The sequence below is a fragment of the Panthera pardus genome, unplaced genomic scaffold (genome assembly GCF_024362965.1).
Source record: "Panthera pardus isolate Hobbes unplaced genomic scaffold, ASM2436296v1 HiC_scaffold_26, whole genome shotgun sequence".
NCBI classification, from domain to species: Eukaryota; Metazoa; Chordata; class Mammalia; order Carnivora; family Felidae; genus Panthera; species Panthera pardus.
The window spans coordinates 33,256,203-33,279,588 of NW_026526832.1; the positions used below are offsets into that span (position 1 = coordinate 33,256,203).

Genomic DNA, 23,386 nt, shown 5'->3' on the forward strand with positions numbered 1-23,386 from the left:
GTTCTTTCCAGAATGCTCTGCGTCCTCCCTCTGGTCCTGAAGCCTCAGGGATCCTGGGAGCCATCTTCCAAGGCAAGTAGACAAGCCGCACGTCAACCGTCCTCGTTCTCCCACCGGGGCCCTCCCCTGAAAACATTCGTGGGGGGAACGCTGCTGCCACACCAGATGCTTCCAAGACTGTGACCGTGGAGAAGCCCCTCTACTCTGACATCCGGCTGACCCCCCCCCCCCCCCGCCCCCGTCCCTCCTAGGAAGGGACGAGAGAAAGCAGACATGTGTCCTATGATAGGTGCTCAGGGATGACGAGATCCACCAGGCAAAGACCCTTGTCTGCCTGCTTCACTGCAGGGGGAGGCTAACCAGTATTTCCCCAAATGAATGAATGAATGAATGAATGAATGAATGAAATGTGATGAGTGATGAGCGAGGGAAACGTCATCATCTGGCCCCTGCCCCTGCCTCCGAGAAAACTCGGGCATCTGACTTTGGTGCAGTATTTCTCTCCAGCCCAAGACAGCGTGGCTTGAGTGTCCCCAGGGACAACGTCCACCCCCTGCGTCTAGGCTCCTGGAGCTCCCCCACCCCAGGGCTCTTCTCTTTGTGTCTTTCAGCTCCCACTCCTGTGGCCACACCCCGCCCCTTGTCATCACCTGAAACTGCCCCACCTCTGAAATCTTAGATACCGCGGGCCCACACAGCACAGCCTACGGTCCTCCCCGCTCCCCTGCCCGGCTCCCACTGCGTGTCGCACGGCACGCGCAACGCGGGCACGCTCACATGCACACACATGTGCTCACACGCAGCTGCGTGCACGCGCACACACCTCCGCCTTCTCCTGCGCTGTCACCTTCTTGTTTTGCTTCTTTTCCTGCCAGGCCTGACTGTCTGAACTTCCGTCACGTCTGCAGCCTCGTTCTCTCCTGCTCTGCTCTTGCCATGGATCACCCCCCTCCTCCCCCCCTCCTCCCCCCTCCCCCCTCCTCCCCCCCCCCCCCGGGTGCTCCAGCAAACCCTTGCCTTGCTCCTCTCTAACTTCTTCACCGTCTCCACCGGGCCGCTAGGTGGCGCTGGAAGGGGCCACACAAATCTGACCCGCGCTGCCTTTGGCAGCCCGGAGGTCCTTTTCCTCGGCTCGCTGGCCCCTTCATTTATTCCACAGCTATGCACCGAGCACCTACCACGGGCCAGGACAGGTGCTGGGGACCGAGTCGTCAACAAGACAGGCCTGGTCCCTGCTCTCAGGACCTTACCCTGTTGGGGCGGGGGGGGGGGGGGGGGGACAGTAAATCGATACATAATTGTCAAGGAGATTCAGCCAGGCTAGGATCTCCGCTCTCCGGGAATCCCTCCCTTGGGCTTTGCAGCCTTCGTTGTGTACATGACCTTGCCTCTTACTTCAAGAAAAGTGACGCCTATCCCTTCTAATTCTCCCAGCCTGTGGATGTTTCACCCCCGCACACCCCCTTGCTCCCACCCCCCGCCTGTTTTTTCTTGTCTCCGAGGATGTGACAGGTCCCTCCTCTCAGGAGGCCAGTGCCATCACCTGCCCAGTGACAGACCATCTCCCCCATCAGTTGCCCCCCCCCCCCCCCACCTTTCCTTATCCTCACATGCTCCTTGAACCATCCTACATGCTTGTGAGATTCTGTGCTCTTGGGCGTAGCGATGGTTTGTTCGTCTCAATTGACTGTGTTCATTGTCAGTCATAGACATCGCGTGCCGGTGACCTCGTTTCAGATTTGGGGTTATTATGAAGAATGCTGATGTGAACATTCTTGTAAGTGTCTTTTGGTCCCCACATTGCGCACGTTGCATCGAGTATGTGTCTAGGAGTGAAATTGCTGGGTCCTCGGGTTTACACGGGTTCAGCTTACGTAGATAATTCTAGATGGTTTTCCCCAAAGTGATTGCACTAATTCCCACCTCCCCGCCCCCCCCGCCCCCCAGCAATGTGTGAAACTCCCTGTGGTTCCACATTCTCCCCTGATACTTGTCAATGAGTATTGTCAGGATTTTTAGTTTTAGCCATTTGGGTATGTGTAGGAGGACAGCTCATTGTGGTCTTAACCTGCATTTCCCTGAGGAATAGATATATAGAGGACACTTTCCTGTGCTTATCGTCATTATTATACTAATATATTTTTATTAGATTTTTTTCATTATTGAATTTTAGGCGCTCCATAAATATACTAGATACCCATCCTTTTTGGTAAATGTGTTGTGAATATTTCCTCCGAACTTGTATTTTGCTTATTCATTTCAACTATGTCTTTTGACGACCAGAACTTTCTAGTTTTGATGATGTCTAACTTATCGACTTTTCTTTTATGATTACAGATTTTTTTTGTGGCCTAAGAGAGCTCTGCCTATCCCCCAGGTCACAAGATATCCTCCTGTGTTTCCTTTTAAAATCCTAATGTTTTAGCTTTGATGTTTAGCTATATGATCTATTTTGAATTCATATCTTTTGTATGATGTGTATGATATGAAGTAGGACTCAAAGTCCATTTTTCCCCATGTGGAGATCCAGTTACCCCAACACTGTTTGTTGAAAAGATTCCCTCTCCTCATTGGCTTGTTTTGGTGCCATTGTTGAAAATCAGACGATTCTATAAATCAGGGCTTATTAGTGGGTTTTCTGTTCTTTTCCATGTTCTGTTTGCTGATTCTTACTCTAGGAGCTATCTTGATTACTATGGTACATCCTGAGATAAGGTAGTACAAGTCCTCCATCTCTGTGGTTTCCCCCCAAAGTCCTTTTTTAAAATGTTTATTTATTTATTTATTTGGAGAGCAAGGGAGCGTGAGTGGGGGGAGAAGGAGGGAGACAGAAAGAATCACAAGCAGGCTCTGCACCGTCATCGTGGAGCCTGACACGGGGCTTGGTCCCATGAGCTGTGAGATCATGACCTGAGTCAAAATCGAGGGTCAGACGCTCAAACCGACTGAGTCACCCAGGCACCCCTTGCCCCAAAGTCTTTTGAAGAAAACACTTCGCACTTCTACACATTTTACACATTTTGCAATCGGGTTGTCAATTTCCACTAAAAAAAAACAAAAACGAAATGAAAAAAACAAAACCCAAAACCCGAAGACTCCGCTGGGATCTTGATTAGGCTTTCATTGAATCTATAGATTATTGTGATGACAGTTGACATCTTAACAAAAAATTCTCATCTTGAATTATTTATCTATCTCTCCCATTCCCCCCCCCCATCTGTTCTTATACTACATACTACATACAGAAAAGTGGAGAAAACAGTATTTTCAACAACTCACATACCCATTCCAGAGATGAACAATTGTTAACATCTTTGGGTAAATTTCTTTTTTGCAAACCTAAGTCTCATCTTCTTCATTTGTAATATTGGAAAAAATTAAAAAAGATTTTTTTTCTTAATGTTTATTTATTTTTGAGAGAGGAAGAGAGAGTGAGATCAGGGGAGGGGCAGAGAGAGGGAGACATAGAATCCGAAGCAGGCTCCAGGCTCTGAGCTGTCAGCACAGAGCCTGATGTGGGGCTTGAACCCACAAACCGCGAGATCATGACCCTAGCTGAAGTCAGAAGCTCAACCAGCTGAGCCACCCAGGCACCCCTGTAATATTGAAAATTTATACTGCCTCCGCCATAAGGTTTTTTTTTTTTTTAATTTTTAAGGTTTATTTAGTTTTCAGAGAGAGAGAGAGAGAGAGACAGAGCGAGCAGGTGAGGAGCAGAGAGAGACACAGAATCTGAAACAGGCTCCAGGCTCTTCGCTATCAGCACGGAGCCTGATGCGGGGCTCAAACCCACGAACCGTGAGATTCTGACCTGATCCAAAGTAGGACACTTAACTGAATGAGCCACCCAGGCATGCCCCCCCCCCCCCCCGCCATAAGGTGCTGATAAAGATTAAAAGAGGAAACTTGGGTAAAATATTAAATTAGAACACTTCCTGTCCACGCAGTGAACTTAGGGATTTTATTCTTATTAATTCTCACAACCTATGCTTAGTAGCATCTACACGAACTGAGACATTTTCCCTGGATCAGAGACCTGAGGCTCTGTCTTGCAGTTTAGGAATCTATGGAGATATGAATAAGTAAATAAAAAATTACAAAGTCTTCAACCTTAAATAATGTTCATTGAGGTAAGGGGAAAAGACATCTCACTCTCAATATTGGCGTAGGTTATTCTGAACAAACATTTTATTTGGAAATAATTTCAGATGTACGGAAAAGTTGGAAATACGCCGCAGAGAGTTCCCATATACACTTTCTCCAGCTCCCCCTACTCTTACCATCTTCCTCAGCCACGACACATTCATCAAAAGTAAGAAGTTAAGGGGCGCCTGGGTGGCACAGTCGGTTGAGCGTCCGACTTCGGCTCAGGTCATGATCTCACAGTTTGTGAGTTCGAGCGCCGCGTCGGGCTCTGGGCTGACAGCTCGGAGCCTGGAGCCTGCTTCGGATTCTGTGTCTCCCTCTCTCTCTACCCCTCCCCTGCTCATACTCGGTCTCTCTCTCTCAAAAATGAATAAACTTAAAAAAAAAACTAAGAAGTTATCTCAAAAATGAATAAACTTAACACCTGGTACGATACTATTTACTAAACTACAGATTTTATTCAGATTTTGCTAATTCTTCCATTAACGCCCTCTTCCTGTTCCAGGAGCCAAAGCAGGACACCGCGTTGCATTTAAGACTTAATTCTTCTTAATGTCTTGCTTGAACACGTACACGTAAACCCGGCTAAAGTTTATCGTGGTTTTAGTTCTCGTGTCACTACACAGCAAAACAAACTTCCGCATTATTTTCAAGCAAAACGTTAAAAGTTCACACCAGTGTAATTCAAATTAATTTAATATGGTGGTTGATACCATTTTGATGAAAGCCATCTGCCACTTTGCTAAATGAATACGTAGCGCTGCATGAATTCTTTTGCATTCCGGGCCGCTACCTGATGGAGTTGATTCGATTTTTCTCCATCGACGTTCTCTGTTTGAACGACCGTAACACCTTCGTTCCCACGGCAGGCCATGGCATTGTCGGACTTCTGCTTGGCTCAAACTTGTCCCTATCATGTTACTTCATACCAGCCACCTCCCCTTCTAATCACTGAGGCAAGACAATAAAAGGAGTGACACGTGGCACCAGTGAACTGTAAACTTAAATGCAAACTTGGCCTTGACACTGAATGGTAGTACTCTCAGGAGATGGCCAAGCAGATAATCAGATACGCTCATGTCGGGCTGTTAAAAAGACCGTCACTGAAATACAAACCCCTCTATTTCTTTGAGAATACAACTGTAAGCCCCGGTTTAAGAAACGCTGCAGTGAGGTTATATACAATGTTCGATGAGAAACTTAGATATTTTAAGACCTCCTGGGGATGGAGAAGAATGAATGGGAGTTACTGAGGTTTGTAGAGGGAGGGAGTTGAAAGAAGTCAGAAGAGTAGATGTGGAGGCATAAAGAGGTAAGGGGGGGGGGTCTTGTACTTTTCAAGCTGTAAGTAATTCAGCTTGGGGAGTGCAGTGGGTGAGGGGCTGGGTGGGAGAGGGACTGGGGAGGGGCAGTATGACGTATGGCGATAGGAAGGCCAGAGAGGCCAGCAAAGGTGTGCAGATGTGTTCTTCTAGGTTTGGGAAGAACTGAAGCGTTCTGAGTTGGAGTGTGGTAGGATCCGATTCTCCTGTTAGAGATGATTTTGTCTCCCGTGGGAGGCAGAGACCAGAAAGAAGGATTACGATGGGCCAAGTGAGAGAGGATGAAGGTTTGAACTCCTACAACAACAGTGGGAGTAGAGAAGAATGGGTCTGACATCTGACAAGTAGAATTGAAAGGATTTGGGGATCGATTGGGCGTGGAGGCAAAGATTGAGAGAGGGATCTTGAACATTACTTGCCAAGTTTCTGAAATGGCAACGAATAACAAGACATGTAAGTTATTTGGAGCCTAGATTTGGCTCCTTTTTTCTTAAACAGTTCTAAATATTTTGGTTCCCAGGACTAAATGATAATAACTAATGCACGGTTTTTACAATGTCAGGCACTGTTCCAAGTGCTTTATCTGTACTGTATTTTATTGAACCTGAAAACCCATTAGCGATAAGATGCACCATTACCTCAAGCATCACTAGAGGAGAAAACACTGTCAGCTAAACGCGCATGACACACAAAACACACTGATTTCGAGGATGTTAAAAATAGATGTCCTGGACTCAATGATTTATGGCTTATGCTCCTTTTATCTTTACAACAGCCCTCTGATGTAGGTTCTAATATTTTTCTTTAATTTTTTTTGACGTTTATTTATTATTGAAAGACAGAGAGACACAGAGCGTGAGCAGGGGAGGGGTAGAGAGAGGGGGAGACACAGAAAATGAAGCAGGCTCCAGGCTCTGAGCTGTCAGCACAGAGCCCGACGTGGGGCTCGAGCTCACACACTGTGAGATCATGACCTGAGCCGAAGTTGGCTGCCTAACCAACTGAGCCACCCAGGCGCCCCTGTGGGTTCTAATATTATCCTCATTTTTCAAATGGGGAAACAGAGGTAGAGAGAGATTAGATTAACTCTCTGTATCAAGGCTCTCTCTGGGTAGCCAGTGGTAGAATCACGATTTGGACCCGGGCAATCTGGCTCTAGAGTCTGTTCCCTTAGCTCCAAGCAAAGGCATCTAATAAGCACTTCATTCAAAATTCATCACATCCCAGGAACTGAGTGTTTGTGTTATAGATGATCCTAGAAACACCAGAGAAACTGCACCGAGCTTTGCCCTTCTGTTCTCAGTGGAAAACAACCCTAGAGTGTGGCAGGTCAAACCCTCAGGCCGGTGACTGTGGGGAAGGAGCGGTCTTGGCACTGAGGACCAAGAACACCTTGTTTTATGTTGCAGAAAACACTGTGTTCCCTCGCGTGTGGCTCCTGACTCTAAGCTCCGACATTTCTTGTTAGAGACACAAGATGTTTAATGTTTTTTTTATTTATTTTCGAAAGAGAGAGAGAGAGAGAGAGACAGAGCACGAGTGGGGGAGGAGCAGAGAGAGAGGGAGACACAGAATCCGAAACAGGCTCCAGGCTCCGAGCTGTCAGCACAGAGCCCGATGTGGGGCTCGAACTCACGAACCGTGAGATCATGACTCGAGCCGAAGCTGGACACTCAACCGACTGAGCCACCCAGGCGCTCCGAGACACAAGATGTTTAAATGGATGTGTTTGAAACCATAATCATCTGGAATAGAGATCTGCTGTTTTTAATATTGCCAAAGGCCAAGATGTAAGGATCAAAGAATTAGGACTTTGGGTCAGGATGAGCAGTGATAAATTGATCGATTCATTTTTATTAAGGAATACTTACTGAAAGTGTGCCACCTACTAGGCATTGGTTTGGGCCCAGAGAACCCAGAGATGAATTAGGGCTCAGGGTTGCCACCAGGTCTAGATGGAGGGGGTGGTCAGACAAGTACTTTACAGCCCGCAGAGATAATTGCCACAGAATTGCTTCAAAATTATTCAAAATAACCCAAAGATGAGGGAGTGGTGAGGGTATAAATGAAACATGATGGGTCATGTGTGCGTTGTTGAAGCTGGGTGATATATACATGCGTTTCACATACTATTACACTTTGGGGGCCCCTGGGGGGCTCAGCCAGTTGCTCGTCCAGCTCTTGATTTCAGCTCATGACCTCACAATCCGTGGGTTCAAGCCCTGCATCGGACTCTGCGCTGAGTGCAGATCCTGCTTGGGATTCTCTCTCTCTCTCTCTCTCTCTCTCTCTCTCCCTCTACCCCTTTCCCCAGCTCTTTCACTCTGTCTCTCTAAAATGAAAAAAAATTTTTTTAAATCTAGCAAAAAGATATAATGGCCATCAAGTTATTTATGCAGTACAGTGAACACATAGGAGACTGAGCAAGGTGTTCAAAAGGTGAGTTTTGAGGAGCTGGTAGAATCTGGATATAAGGAGAAATGGAAGGCATTGCAGAATCCAGATTAGCGGAAGCAAAGATTCAAAACTAGAATAATGAAACCAGCACTAATGAATGAGAAGGCAAATTTAGGAGTCAGTGGGAAATCAGATTGTCTGGTGAAATGGCCTTGGGCCCTTAATTATCAAAAATTAGTACAGTAGATCTATATATCTTCTATCTAACACATAGCACTAAGTGAGATACTATTGTGTTTTACAATCAATGGGCTTTTACAATACATTCTTGAAATAATAGAAGTAATCATTTTTGTACAAAAGTATTCCAGATTTCTTGGAAATCATCCTGCATATTTTGGAAAATAAGTGCTTTCTTTTTTTATGACTTGCTTAACATGCCTATTTTATGATTCTTATGAACCCATGATCTTTCTACTGTGGCATATGGCCTCCCCAAGGAGGTTTCCTGCATATTTCCTCAAAGAAACTCTCAAGCAGAAGATAGAATCTGGACAGGAACTTTGAGGACAGTTACAACAAAAACAAAATTGCGAAAGCCCCACAGAAGCCCTCGCCTTGCCATGAACTAATAAAGCCTGTGCCCCAAATGACCCACCTCAGCTATAGGTAAGGGATGTGAATACTATGTTACAATTTTAAACGGACACCTTTGACTGCTGTTAACCTACATTTTCTCCTTAAGTTTTCCTCTGAGCGGAAAATTCTGCACTTCTCACAGCTAGGCAGCAGTAAAGGCAGTTCTCTATGCAGTTGGACAATCAACAGTCTGTGAACTTTCTGAAAACGATATGTAGTGAGGGGCTGTGTCTGTCTGTCGTTGCTGTCACACGCCTGTCTCAAAAGACATCAGGTTCCAAAGCACTTCACCCTTGATGTCCACTCCTTTAAAAACAAAAACAAAACCAAAAACACACTTTTAAAAAATGTTTATTCACTTTTGGAGCCAGAGTGTGAGCAGGGGAGGAGTAGGAGAGAGAGGGAGACACGGAATCCGAAGCAGGCTCCAGGCTCCGAGCTGTCAGCACAGAGCCTGATGTGGGGCTCGAATTCACCAGCCATGAGATCATGACCTGAGAAATCAGACGCTCAACTCACTGAGCCACCCGGGCGCCCCGACCACTCCTTCTTTTATCGTTTTCTTTTTCCTTAGTTTGCCTTTTCTTTTCTTTCACTCCTTTGTGGATGAGTGTCGAACAAATCTAGACGAAAGTAACATTAAAAAAAAAAAATGTTTGAGAGAGAGGGGGAGAGAGAAAGGGAGATTCTCCCAAGGAGGCTCTCAGAGCCGGAATCATGCATGACCTGAGACAAAATCATGACTTGGACGATTAACTGACTGAGCCACCCAGGCACCCCCGCAAGTAACATTTTTATACGTCAACTTTAAAGAGCACTTATTTGTAATGTAACATTGCTGAAAGAAACACGGTGGAGGAGAGAAGAATCCACCCTGAGTACTCTGGCTTCGCCCAGGGGCTGGATGGATTCCCTTGACCCAGCCCCCCAGGCCACCGGGCGCCGGACTGCACCGCCTGCCCCGCTCGGGCGGCGACACTTCGGCCAGGACAGCGACCCCAGGAGAGTGTCAACGCACGCACTGCGCAGGGGAGACTGCGCGGCTCCCAGCCCTCCCGCACTCGGGGTGGCCTGGCCAGAGCCCCGCCCCCAGCCGCTCCGTTCCATTCGGCCACGCCCCCTCCTCCGGGAACTGGCGCAGTTCCGGCGCCGCGAGTGCGTCATCAGCCGTCGCCAGCGCCGCACGCCGCCCAGTCGCGCCGGGGACACGCTGCGGTTCGGATGCTCGCGTGTGGCGCGGGGAGAGGGGCTCGCGGAGGAACGTGGGTCGCCGCCGCTCTGTCCGGCCATGCAGGTGTCCAGCCTCAACGAGGTGAAGATTTACAGTCTCAGCTGCGGCAAGTCCCTGCCTGAGGTGAGGCACTTCGGGGTCCCCCGCCTCTCGAGGCAGCCGCCCCTCTCCTCGGCCCTGGCCTCCGTGTTAGCCTGGCCCTGGCCGGCCCCTGGCTCGGGGAGGCCCGGGGGGCAAGTGGCCGTGCCCGCGGGAGCTGGTCGGTGCCGGTCGTCGAGGACACTGCTGTCCCCGCGCCAGAAGCTGGGCGGCGGGTGATCAGGGGCGATGAGCTTCGCTGGAACTTTTGCAGAGTTCTCTAGAACAGGCGACGCGCGTCCTTTGGGGCTTCTGGGGATGTTCCCAGCTTCTGCCGCACCGAGGAGGAAAGCGCGGACAGATGGGTTGCGGGCTTTTCTCCCCCATTTTAATGTCCACGCATCAGCTGTTTGTTGGATTCCTATTGTAGGGCAAGTTCTAGAGATACAGCAAGTGAGCAAGAAAACGCACACAGAGTTTGCACCTGCAGACTTGTATGGTGTAGAGGGCAGTGTTTCTGAACCTTGCCGACCTTAACTTGATTTCATCGGGTCTTAGGACCTCAGAGTTGGAAGGAGCTGGGAAAATAGTGATTGTTTTACAGTCGTCTTCTCATGTTTAAGGTATGCAGCAGATCCAGCGATGGGAAGAGTGAGTTGTCCAAGCTCACACATCTATGATCTGCGGCTTGTTTTTTTTTTTTTAATTTCTTATAAGCGATGAACAAGCCTCTGTCCAGGCACTGCCAGTGGGAAGAAACTTCTAGCAGAAGCTCATTTCCATTTTAAGATTACTTGCTAGATACTGGTGTTGAAACTTGTCATCTTATAGCATGCTGGTGTTAGTTCCACTCTTGCCCTTAGAAATCTGAATAAACGAGGAGCTGTTTCTTCTTCGCTGTGCCTGCCCCCGAAAGATCTGGAGTCTGTGATTAGAGTCTGCCTTTCTTTTCAGAATTCAGGCCAGCTAATTCCTCATCTTCCGACTATTCGTCACACAGCATGATCTTTCTCGTTTTGGTCATTCTGCGCATTTGTTGAGAAGTAACTACGTGCCGGTAGCCCTGTTCTGAGTGTTGGGATACATGGTGATAAGTTTCCCTGTTGGGGGAAAGGCGAAGTGAGCAAACAGGAAGACAGCTTCGATGAATGGACTAGAAGAGAGCGTTGTGAATTTAAGAAACAAAATACATGAACATATGGGAGGGGGAAAAAAGAGAGAGGGGAACAAACCACAGAGACTCTTATGATAGAGAACAAATTGGGGGTTGCTGGAGGGAGGTGGTGGGGAGGATGGGCTAGATGGGTGATGGGCGCTAAGGAGGGCACTTGTTGGGATGAGCGCTGGGTGTTATATGTAAGTGACTGATCGCTGAATTTTACTCCTGAAACCAGTGTTACGCTGTATGTCAGCTAACTAGAATTTAAATAAAAATTGGAAAAGAAAAAAGAGTGTTGTGGCGAAAGTGGTCAGAGAATGTTTTGGATAAAGCCTTCAGGGAAGGCCTCTCTATAGGAGGTGATATTTGAGCAGAGACTTGGGTAATGAAAAGACGGGGAAAGAGTTTTCAGTGTTGAGAGAACAGAAAGCGTAAATGTCCCCAACTGGGAATGCCCTTGGCATGTTGGAGAAGCCGAAGAGGCGCGGGTGTGGCTGTGGCAAGCCAAGGGGAGACAGTGGGGGCAGGTAAGGCTGGAGAGGTGGGCCTTGTAGGCTCAAGTGGGAAGTTAGGGCGTTCCCGCCAGTGCTGTTGGAAGCTTTCATCCGAGCTGCTTTGTGCAAACAACTGTAGCCGGGGAGGCCTCACGAATGGGGATGAGGGAGCTAGGCCTCCTGAAAGACTTGGGCTTTAGAATTACGCCGTCTGCTAAATTGAGCTGCGTTAATTTCAGAAGAAAATCTGCTCCCAGAGGTGCCTGGGTGGCTCAGTCAGTTGAGCGTCTGACTCTTGATTTTGACTCAGGTCACGATCCCGAGGGTCATGGGATGGAGTGCGAGTCAGGCTCCACGCTGGGCATGAAGCCTACTTAAGATTCTCGCTCTCCCTCTGCCGTTCACCTGGTTTGCGTGCTCGCTCGCGCTCTCTCTCTCTCAAAAGAAAAAAAAAATCTGTCAGTGAGTATGACTTAAAAGCATCATTTCCGTATTATCAAGTGTCAGCTATTTGCTTAATGATCTAGTTTTGTTCTTTGTAAAAAATATGCTCGAGAAACTTTCCCCTTTTAATGGTTTGCTTTTTAATATTTGACCTAAATAAAGTTGTTCCAAATATTAGTGGTAACCCTCCTAATATTTGAGGCTTATTACTTTCCCAATGAATTAGTTTTCTCTTGGGTAAAACATAGTGGTTCTAAAATGTCTAGGGGCGCCTGGGTGGCTCAGTCGGTTAAGCATCTGACTTCAGCTCAGGTCATGATCTCATGGTTTGTGGGTTCGAGCCCCATGTCCGGCTCTTTGCTCTCAGCACCTAGAGCCTGCTTTGGATTCTGTGTCTCCCTCTCTCTGCCCCTCCCCTGGCTCACGCTCTGTTTCTCTCAAAGATAAATAAACACTAAAAAAATAATAAAATGAATAAAATGTATTGTCTAATATATGTAAATATATACAAGAAAAAAAAACCCCGGGGGATATGTTAACAGGGTTGGGATTATAGAATCTTTTCACTTCCTCTGTTAATATATTCCTATAAAGTTTTAACTTTTTTAATGTGAGCACTTTGGTAAGCAGGAAAGCAAAGTAAATCTGTTTTAAAATAAAGTCTCTTCATTTTCTTTAAGTGGCTTTCTGACAGGAAGAAGAGAGCACTACAGAAGAAGGATGTCGGTGAGTATTTTTTTCCCCACCCTGGCTACGTGCACGACCTATGCAACAGTGCTTTCACACATTTGTTATCATATTTAAGTGGAGGTTGACAAAGATACAGGGCAGTTAAAAAGTGGGAAATAAACTTTTTGCCCTTTTCCTTCCTAAAAACCTTTTGTTGTGGTTGATATGTTCCTGGTGGGCGTGAGGTTGAATTCTACCTACTTAAAATGAGTTAGCCTGTTAACAATTTCACGGATAGTAGTGGAAGAGACAAGATTCCTGGGTCGGAGATGAGAACCCCAGCTTGGCACAGCAGATGGCATGAGCATCAGCGTATCTCTGCCAGCTCCCCCTGCCCTGAGTCCCACAGGGACACTCAGCACGGCCCAGGTGGCTGCAGGCACACGGGGTCTGTGTTGCAGCTGAGCCACACCTAGCTCGGGAAGTCCGCTGCTTCTGTAGCCGCAGTGAGCAAGCCTGCCGTCTGTCCAGAGGAGACACGTTCCCTTACCCGTCAGGGTTCTCGGCCGCGCAGACACCCCTGAGAGATGGCTCAGGCTCAGGCGCGACCGGGGCACGGCAGTCTTGCTGGACCTAGCAAGGTGGGCGGTGATGCGGGAGACCCGAGGAAGGCCGACTCTCCTAGCAGGGCCATGACTGCTTTGTTCGCCAGCACGTCAGCATCTTTTTCATAAAGGATAATTGCAGAAAATTTACATTCTTTAACTTATACTGGCTGGGAAGAATAGGGAAAGATAGAAGATCAGCTGTTTTTTTTGAGGGAGGGGCAGATCGCAGCTCCCGGGCATCCCACCGTGTAGGCGGGTCGCCTTGTCACCTTAGGGGCGACTTTTATGCACTCGGACGTTCGTGTCACGTTAGCTGCCAGGATTCGGGTGTCACACTGAATCGTTCTTTTCCGGATTCATAAGTTTAAGGCATTGATCAGTTTTGTTTCGAACAGATTTTTGGCAAATTTTCTCCATTACAGCTTGTCACATGTGAAAGATGATTTATCTTTCCATACATGTTGTTTAAATTAGTCTCTAAAAATCAAAGACTAAGGTGTTGGAAGGGATTTCTGTGTGTGTGAGATAAATACCCCAAGGCAAGCATCTTGGAAGAGACGGCTTTGTGTAGATAGTTCTGAAGTTAGAAAATGGAAACTTTGAATCCAAGGAAAACAAGAACTGCTCCTTTAGTAACGTTCACTGGTTCCGATTTCTTCTGACCACTCCCCCCTCCCCCACGTTCTACCCGGTGGCCTAGAGTGTAGAAAAGAGATTCAGATTACTTAGAGGAAAAACTGTTCATCAACCCTTTCTCTCAGCCCATCTCAAAACTATCATGTGTCTTTCATATTGAGTGGGCCATTCCTACTCGGTTGGTTTGAATCTTATATTTGGGTTTAATTTAATAAGCAAGGCAGTAATGTGCCATGGAGTCATAAATGGTCCTTGCAGTAGACACATTGTGTGGATTGTAGAAGGGAGCCAGGTTTTGTGAGAGTCCGTGTTCAAGCCTTTTGATCCAGAGAGATTGCTCTAAATCTTAATCCAGCCTGGGTCCTCTTGGCTCAGAACCCTGGTGCCAACAGAGGCAAAGTCAGCTTGCCAGCAGTTTCTTACATAAACTTAGGATTTTGAAGATTTAAATTAAAAACAATTTTTTTAATGTTTGTTTTTGAAGGAGAGAGAGAAAGAGAGACACAGAGCATGAGTAGGGGAGGGGCAGAGAGAGAGGGAGACGCACAATCTGGAAGCAGGCTCTAGGCTCCAAGCTGTTAGCGTAGAGCCTGACATGGGGCTCGAACTCACAAGCTGTGAGATCATGACCTGAGCCGAAGTCAGACGCCCCACCGACTGAGCCGCCCAGGCGCCCCTAAACTTAGTATCTAGGAGGAAAAAAATGGTAAGATTTTTGTCTTAGCCGTGACTGAGTAATGATAGTGGTATAATATTTGTTGTGTTCCCCCCTTGTCTGGCTCTTGAAACTGGATGTTTGATACACCACTGTGGACATTTTTTTTTTTTTTTTTTTTCAATTAGTGATGATACTTTTTAAAAAGTAAAAAATACTGGGGCGCCTGGGTGGCTCATTCGGTTAAGTGTCTGACTTTGGCCCAGGTCACGATCTCACAGTTCGTGAGTTCGAGTCCCGCGTCGGGCTCTGTGCTGACAGCTTGGAGCCTGGAGCCTGCTTCGGATCCTGCGTCTCCCTCTCTCGCTGCACCTCCCCCGCTCATGCTTGCACTCTGTCTCTGTCAAAAATAAATAAAAACTTAAAAAAAATTTTTTTAAAGTAAAAAATACTAAGCTTAGAAAGCTAAGGTATGAGCTAAGAAAAAACCGTCCTGTGTGATGGGTGGGGCTGTATTCCGAGGCTTGGAGGCACTGGGACATTGTTGACCTGTTCGTAGTGACTGTTCTGCATGCTGGGCCTTAGGAGATAAAATGAGCACCTGGTCGTGAAATCAGTTATTTACTTCCTCTCTTTGCAGATGTCCGTAGGAGAATTGAACTTATTCAGGATTTTGAAATGCCTACCGTTTGTACCACTATTAAGGTGTCAAAGGATGGACAGTATATCTTAGCAACTGGTAAGCATGTTTTTCGTTATGACTTACGTACGTTTCCTAGCAGGAAATGTTAGTGTGGGAAAGGTCGCTTTTTTTTAATGACCTTAACGTTTTCGTATAAAAGTTTTCAAACATACGGAAATACTGAAAAAATTGTAAGGTGAACATCCTTTTACCCACCACCTAGATTCTCAGTAGTATATTGTTGGATCATATCTGTCCATCTCTGTCCATCTATCACTCCATCCTTTTTTTTTAATCCTGTTTTGTTTTTGTTTTTTTTTTTAAACATTTATTTATTGCTGAGAGACACAGCATGAGCAGGGGGAGGGGCAAAGAGGGAGGGAGACACAGAATCCAAAGCAGGCTCCGGGCTCTGAGCTGTCAGCACAGAGCCCGACGTGGGGCTCGAACCCACAAACCGCGAGATCATGACCCGAGCCGAAGTCAGATGCTTAACCAACTGAACCCCCCAGGCGCCCCCATCCCGTTTTTTGATGCATTTCAGAGCAGGTTGCAGATACCAGTATACTTTTCCCATAAATACCTCAGCATATGTACCATTAACTAGACCGTATTTATCTATGGCTTTTCTTTTAGGTAGATTTACATGCAGTGAAATGCACAGATCTTTTGAGGAGTTTTGACAGATGCATTCACCTATGTAGGCGAAACCCCAGTTAAGATCTAGAACTTTCCTCTCACCCAGAAACTTCTTTCATGCCCCTCACAGTCCGTCCTGATCCCACCCATGCACCGGCAACCACTGCTCTGTGGGAAACTTGATGTAACTGTAGTCACACGCTGCATATTCTTTTTATGTGAGATCTATTTTCTTAGGTCTTTGAGATTCGTCCATGCTGGCACAGGTGTCAGTGGTTTTTTCTTTTTACCAAATAGTATTTCTTCATAAGAATGTACTAGAGCTTATCCATCCATTCTCCATTTGCTGGACACCTGGACTGTTTTCATTTTTTAGTATTATTAATAAAGCACGGTGGACAATGTTACACAGGCTTGTTTTGGAGGACATTGCTGGGCCATAGGGTAGATGTATGTTCCGCTTTAATGAGCGGCCACCAGACTTTTTCCAAGGCGGTCAAGATCATTTTACATTCCTACCAACAATGAGTGAAAGTTCCGGGAAGGGTTGCTTTTAACATAATTTTCTGTGTAATGGACTAATATTTTTTATGCCACTAACATTCTATATTAGTAATATTTATTCGTTAGTATCGAAAAGCCCTGAATATAGGTAACTTTTACATGTTATAATTTAGAAGAGCATTATCCAGTGTGTGTTTTGACTGTGATCGTGGTACCTAAATCCTGTGTATTGTGCACTTTTTTTTTTTTTTGCTGACTTAACATTATATCCATTTATATCTCCTTTCCAAACACTTGCTTATTTGACAGGACTTTTATACATCTATATGCCAGTCTCTTTTGTTCTGTGCTGATGATTGTCTCAGTATTAACACATTTCTTAGTCTCCAGTTCATATGTATGAATTATATATACTGTATATGGTTTAAATATGTAAACAGTTATATAATATATAACGTGTTACGTGTGTACCTATTTGTATGTTATACTGCATAACCATTAAAAAAAATTTTTTTTTGTTAATGTTTATTTTTGAGAGACAGAGACAGCATGAGCGGGAGAGGGCAGAGAGAGAGAGAGAGAGAGAGGGAGACTCAGAATCTGAAGCAGGCTCCAGGCTCTGAGCTATCAGCACCGAGCCCAACACGGGGCAAACTCACGAGCTGTGAGATCATGACCTGAGCCGAAGTCCAACGCTCAACTGACTGAGCCACCCAGGCGCCCCCTACTACATATTATTTTTAAATGAGGTCTCGGGGATTCAAGAACTACCTCATTCCTTTTTAAAAAAAAAAAATGTTTTGGCTTTGAAGACCAGTCTTTTTCTCGTTTTGATTGCAAACATGATAAACTTATAAAACATGCAAACATTACAGAATTGCAGAAGACAAAATGTGAAATGCCCTAGAATTGCACTTCACGGAGATAATCACCGTGCTTCTGCCAGCCTCTTCTGTACATAGTGCTTATGCCGCCAGTGCTGACTTATACAGACGTGGGACCCTAGGCGCCACTCTGGGGCGCTTCCCTGTGCTCTCTGCCCTGTCTCTCGTACTCGGTGGCGTGTTGTGGTGGCTTTCTCTGTTGGCACAGGCCTGGGTCATCCTCTCGTGAGCTATGTGATGATCTGCCATCATTTATTGAACCATTTCCATGTCAGTATACATTTTATTTGCTCTCAGTTTTTGGCCAGTTGTAAACAGCGCGGCGGGAAACACCCTTTGTGTGTCTGGTACACTTGTGGGCGTGTTTCTCTAGGATAAACTTGTATCAGTTGAAATACAGATTCAAGGTGTACAAACATCACACATTTTAGAGATTTGCCAGATTGTCCTCCGGAGAAGTTTATACTAATCACCAAGTGTATGAGAGTGCCTTTTTAACACTCTCACCTACACAGATATTAACCGTCTTTTAATCTTTGCCGTTCTGACGGACAGTAACTGTCTCATTGTTTTTGTCTACTTAGTCAGATTATTTGTGAAGTTTAGTAGTTATGTGTATTTCATTTTCTATGACCTGCTTGTTTATATACTTTGCTGGTTTTCTCCTTGGGATGTTGGGGAGGGCTGCTTTTAAATTCTTTTTCTTTCATGTGGTTATAATGAATCCTACTTACTTCTAAACAAAAAGTGTACTTAACCTGTCTGCAGGATATTGCCAGTGAAAAGTACCTCCTTTAGGCTTTACATCACATTAATCTTTTTTATAGGAACATATAAACCTCGGGTTCGATGTTATGACACCTATCAATTATCCTTGAAGTTTGAAAGGTGTTTAGATTCAGAAGGTAAGTAAGAGATTAAATTTGAATTCATGAAAATAGCATTTTTATATGTGGATAGTTGTCTTCTTTTTAAATTTTTTTAAAATTTATTTTGAGAGAGGGAGGGAGAGGGTGCACATGTACTAGCAGGGGGAGGGGCAGAGAGAAGGAGGGGCAGAGAGAGAATTCCAAGGAGGCCCCACACTGCTGGAACTCACAAACTGAGATCATGACCCGAGCCAAAATCAAGAGTCAGACACCTAACCCGCTGAGACACCCAGGCGCCCTAACTCTTCCGCTTTTTAAAATGGGAATGCGTTGTGTGTTAGTTTTCTTTGCTGTGTAACAAATTCCCATGAGTGTGACAGCTTAAAACATCCATTCGTTAGCTCGTAGCCCTGTAGGTGAAGTTCATCCAGGCCGTGCCGTGTTCTGTGCTCGGCACTGACCTCTGGGTGTCAGCCAGGCCCACCTGGCTCTTACTCAGAGGCCCCGGGCAAGAATCCGCTTCGCAGCTCTCCGCTTGTCGGCAGAATGCAGTCTGTTGTGCTTGTAGGGCTGAGGCTTCCGTTTATCCTGGCAGCCGCGGCCTGTGTTCCTTGCCACCTGCTCTTCGCCGCTAAGCCAGCACCTGGTCGTGGGGTCCGTCTCCTGTTCGAGCCTCTCTCCCACTTCCCCTTCTGCCGGCAGCAGCAGCAAACTCTGATTTTAAAGGGCTCACGTGATGATAAATCTCCCCTTCGCCATCTCATGCGACGTAGTCACAGGAGGCTCCCCGCATTCATAGGCTCCGTCCACTCTGCAGAGAAGGCGACTGACTGCACCGGGGGGAGGGCAGGGAACAAGCAGGTCTTTCTGTCAGGCTGCTGGGGTTTGGGGTCGAGAGAAAACAGCTAATGGGCTAAGTATTCTTCAGCTTGTTTTACCCACTCCTTTTTGAAACCAGTACAAACCCCACATGCCGCTACTAACAACTGTTTGTACTCTTTATGTTTAGTGGCTGAATGAGTAAACAGCTGCTGTTCTCTTTTTTAAAGAAATAATTTTCTTAATGTTCTTCTATGTCTGTTTTGGGCATCTCAGACAAACTGGTAGAATTTAGAAGTCGTTATGTTTTGTGAGTTTGTTTAATTAGCTTCAGTTCTGCAGAAAATCTGGTTGATCTGCATTGAGAAATTATAAAGCTTTTAATTTTCCATTTGGTGTTTTGGGGTCAATATAATATGGCAGCTTTCTTCTTGTTTTATGGAAGGACAAAAAAGTGGGGGGATCCGGTGTTTATATATAGTTTGTACATAGTTTTTGTGTTGAATTGGAATCTTTGCCTCAGGTTTGCATTGTTACGAAGAATGTGGATTGGTAATTGTAATTTTTCTTAACTGTTTTCTTGTTTTTCAGTTGTCACCTTTGAAACTTTGTCTGATGACTATTCAAAGGTACGCTTGATAGTATTGGGTCCTCAAGAAGTCATGAGAAGTATTTTTGTGATGTTCCTGTTGTTACATTAAAAATAGCTGTGTGGTAAAATAAAACCTATTATTTTCTATGAATGTATTTTTTAGTTTGACACATGTCTGATATATAGAATATCTTTTAAAAGGACAGTGATAGCGATAGCCTTTGGCCAGTCTAATACCAAAATAAGTTTCCTGTATCGCATATGAAACTTCGTCTGTGTTGTCAAGAATTGTTAGCAGCCATCTTTTTTAGACCATGTTAGATTGTAGATTTGTGATTTCTAATTTTTACATTGACACTGGTGTTATTTGCCAAGCCGCTTTCGTATGTGAAAAGTAAAATAACATTGTTATATGCTTAGTTTTCTTAACACGGCAAATAGGTAGTTGTGGAACAGTTCTGAGACAGCTCGAAACACAGCTAAATATATATATATATTTTTTTCTTTTTTGGTCCCATCAGTCCGTCTCTCAACCCTTGGGTCGTTTTCAGTAGTTACAAAGTTGTAACTTGAGTGCCTCATTCAATTTAAAATTAAAAGTTTTTGAAAATAAAATAAAAGTTTAGTGACATCAGATGTCATCTGGAAGGAAAATTGAATTTTCTGAGCTGACGTGGCTTTATGTATTGTCCTCAGTTCGGAGACCGGAGCCCAGTTGATTCTTTTGCCTGTGGTGGTCATTAATCATGTGTTCGGGGACATGCCATTTTATAGTGTATTTTTCCCTAGATATTGATGGATTTGCTTCTAAATACCATCTGCCGTTTCTAAGATACCTTTGTAATATATTAACATTAGGTTGATACAGGGAGTTTATCAAACCCTGAGTGGTAATTGTGAGATTATTAAACTGTGTTCTTCAGGAAAGTAAGAGATTACTCTCTGAAGTTGCCAAACATTGCTCTGTGCTCTAAAGTGCTGGGGCCAGGTGCACGAAGGGCATTTGTTTTCAGTCTCTCTCAGAGGGCGAGAAAAGCTTTCCTGGGGTGCAAGAGGGCATTAAGGAGGCAGGGCAGAGGTTTGATTCTTAGTCCCGGTCCTCGGTCACCATGGACTTGTGCACACAGAGCGGGTGGGAGAGATCACAGCTTCTCCTGCTTTGTCACTTCTAGTGATGATGAAATAAATGCTTTTCCTAGAAACCTCAGCAAACTGATGTTCTTCTTTCATTTTCAGATTGTTTTTTTACATAATGACAGATACATCGAATTTCACTCACAATCGGGTTTTTACTACAAAACCAGAATACCAAAGTTCGGGAGGGATTTCTCCTACCACTATCCGTCCTGTGACTTGTACTTTGTTGGCGCGAGGTATTGGGGCTGATCACCTTTGTTTTCTCCTTTCCACCTCCAACTTCTGTTCTTAAAATCGAGGAGAGGAATCAAGAGAGGGATAAGACGTGGTCCCTCAGAGGGTATAGTTCCAAAGTAACTGCTCATTTAGAAATTGACTTTTATTAGCGGCGTGCTCTGAATCCAGAGCAACATGGGTACCTAACAGCGGTCTTAGTGGTGGTGAAGTCGCTTGCGGAACCCCATCGCGTGACATTTTGAAACCTCATTTTTAAATACCACCTTCCATATGATGATAAAAATGATAAATCATTTTAGAAAATTGGGAGAATATTTTCAAAAGTATGAATAAAAAAACCCCATAATCATGTCACCTTACTAGTGTTTTATTGTATTTCTTTTAGTGTTATATATACCTATAGATCCATTTTGGATCTTGGATTCTCTGTGTTATTTTTAAATAATATTCTTCTTAATAAGTTCATAATATTTCCTTGTCACGTGAGTTGTTTAAATCACTTTTATACATGAACAGACTCACAAATAAGGTGATTATTTTTTAGGCTTAAGATACATTTTGGTGTTTTTGGAGAGAAGTAATGCCTTGTAAGCCAGAAATGTGTATATGTTTGTATGTATGTATATATAGGTTTCTAAAATTTATATTTACTTGAAGCAAAGTTCATTGCCATTTACCAGATTTCTAACTTTATTCATTACTTTGCAGCTCTGAAGTTTATAGATTAAATTTAGAACAAGGACGGTACTTGAACCCTCTACAGACGGATGCTGCGTGAGTGTCTTGTCAGAATCCGGGTGTTTCTCTCGGCCAGGAGGGGGAGCCAGACGCTCAAGTTACCAGATAGCTTGTTGCATTTAAGCAGAGCTCTGGGCAACTTGGTTAAAAAGGGTTTCAATTTGTCTTGAACATAAAAGTCACCAGAAGACCTGGTGGTTTCTTTAAACTTTTAATTTTTTGGCATCCTAGAAAATTTTTATAACTCACTAAGAAGTCCGGTTTATTGTTTTTTGCAGTGTTCTTTAAATTCTCATGATTTTGTTCTGTGGTATTAATCTCTCGTGGAGACATTTTGAATTAACTTGGAGTTTCATTTTTAAAATTTTATTTTTTGTGTTTTTGCTGGCAGACGTTTTCGGTTTTTTCAAGTTTTCCTTTGATCATACGTTATAGTCTACATTTTTGTCTTGTTCAAAGAGAAATCCTTAAGAATACATTTGTCATAATCATGATATTGAGTAACAGTAAGGGTGATAATAGTGAAAATACTCTGTGCCAGATATTATTGAGCATTTTATATGTATTAGCTCATTTTAAACTTATAACAGTTTTACGGTAGGTACTGTTATAGACAGGACCGCTCAGGCGCAGAGAGGATAGGACCACGGTCACATAGCTGGTAAGGGGTAGAAGCTAGATTCCTTCTCCTCCAAGTGTATAAAGAACTTGTTGGGTTTTCCTTGTCGCTTTGAAAAGGTTTCTAAAGGTTGGAAGGACATGTGGTGACAGAGACTAGGTGGACTCTGGCTAATTTTTTCACATTGGCTTGCAGCGCTCTTATTTTCGTTAAAAAAAAAACAAACAAACAAAACTAGAGTAGCTTCATGATGTGTTGTTGAATAATAAAAAGCTAGCTGCTCTTTCGCCGCACACTTCCCTGTTTATGATGGCTGTTATTTATCTGTTGAGTGTCTTGTCTGGATGCTGCGCTGCACGCTTTGTAAATTGTTTCATGTAACCCTCACACAACCGCAAGAGGTGGGTGAAGTATCCGTTTTAAAGAAAAAGAAAAGGAAGCCTCGATGAGTCTGCCCGGCCCAAGCTAGTCTGGTCTCAGGACTGGCTTAGTGGTTGCCTGTGTTCTTTCTGCCGGGGGAGAAAACATGGAGAAAGTCGAATGAGCCTTGATTCTCATGGTGGGAGATAGTATTCCAGAGGGAATTCCTCTCCTGTCTCATCTGCCTGGCAGATTGAGTGTCCTTCATTTCTGGTGTTTTTTCACGCGCAGGTGAGTGAGGAAGAACTTGCATGTTTTCTTTCTGTACAAGACCGGGCTGTTTATGTAGAAAGTTCACCGAGTATCCCTTCCGCCTAAAATAAATAGTAAAGCTTTCCATCGTTGCTTTCCTGTTTTAGGGAGAATAATGTGTGTGCCATAAACTCAGTGCATGGCTTGTTTGCCACAGGAACAATAGAGGTAAGCATATGTTGCCTTTATGTTTTTAAATATTTGTTTCACATTGGATGACGAGTGGAGTTTTACTCAAAGACAGAGTTGCTTGTGGAGCCTGGGGGCCCAGTCAGTTCAGCATCCGACTTCAGCTCAGGTCATGATCTCAGTGGTTCATGAGTCCGAGCCCCGTACAGGGCTCACTGCTGTCAGGGTAGAACCCACCTTGGAGCCTCCGTCTTCCTCTCTCACTGCTCCTCCCCCTCCCTCTCTCTCAGGGAATAAACACCGGAAACAAAAGAAAAAGACCGAGTTACTTGTTCTCAGCAGGGTGCCAGTGGAGCCACAGGCTACTGGTTGCTGCTTGTACGGAAC

The 23,386-nt window shown here is 44.9% G+C and overlaps 1 protein-coding gene across 3 annotated transcripts in view; it reads left to right on the plus strand.

Annotated features, from left to right (window-relative positions):
* The first annotated feature begins 9,684 nt into the window (after positions 1–9,684).
* NOL10 (nucleolar protein 10) overlaps positions 9,685–23,386 on the plus strand; it is an 88,339-nt gene continuing 74,637 nt past the window's right edge. For all 3 annotated transcript variants that reach the window (XR_008418105.1, XM_019452089.2, XM_053891160.1), the window contains exons 1-8: positions 9,685–9,858; positions 12,591–12,636; positions 15,119–15,217; positions 18,015–18,092; positions 19,467–19,504; positions 20,704–20,840; positions 21,550–21,615; positions 22,978–23,038. Coding sequence is in view for 2 of the 3 variants with exons in the window: in XM_019452089.2 (XP_019307634.1) it covers positions 9,793–9,858; positions 12,591–12,636; positions 15,119–15,217; positions 18,015–18,092; positions 19,467–19,504; positions 20,704–20,840; positions 21,550–21,615; positions 22,978–23,038 (591 nt within the window). In the remaining variant the exon portion in view is untranslated. The remainder of the gene's footprint in view (positions 9,859–12,590; positions 12,637–15,118; positions 15,218–18,014; positions 18,093–19,466; positions 19,505–20,703; positions 20,841–21,549; positions 21,616–22,977; positions 23,039–23,386) is intronic.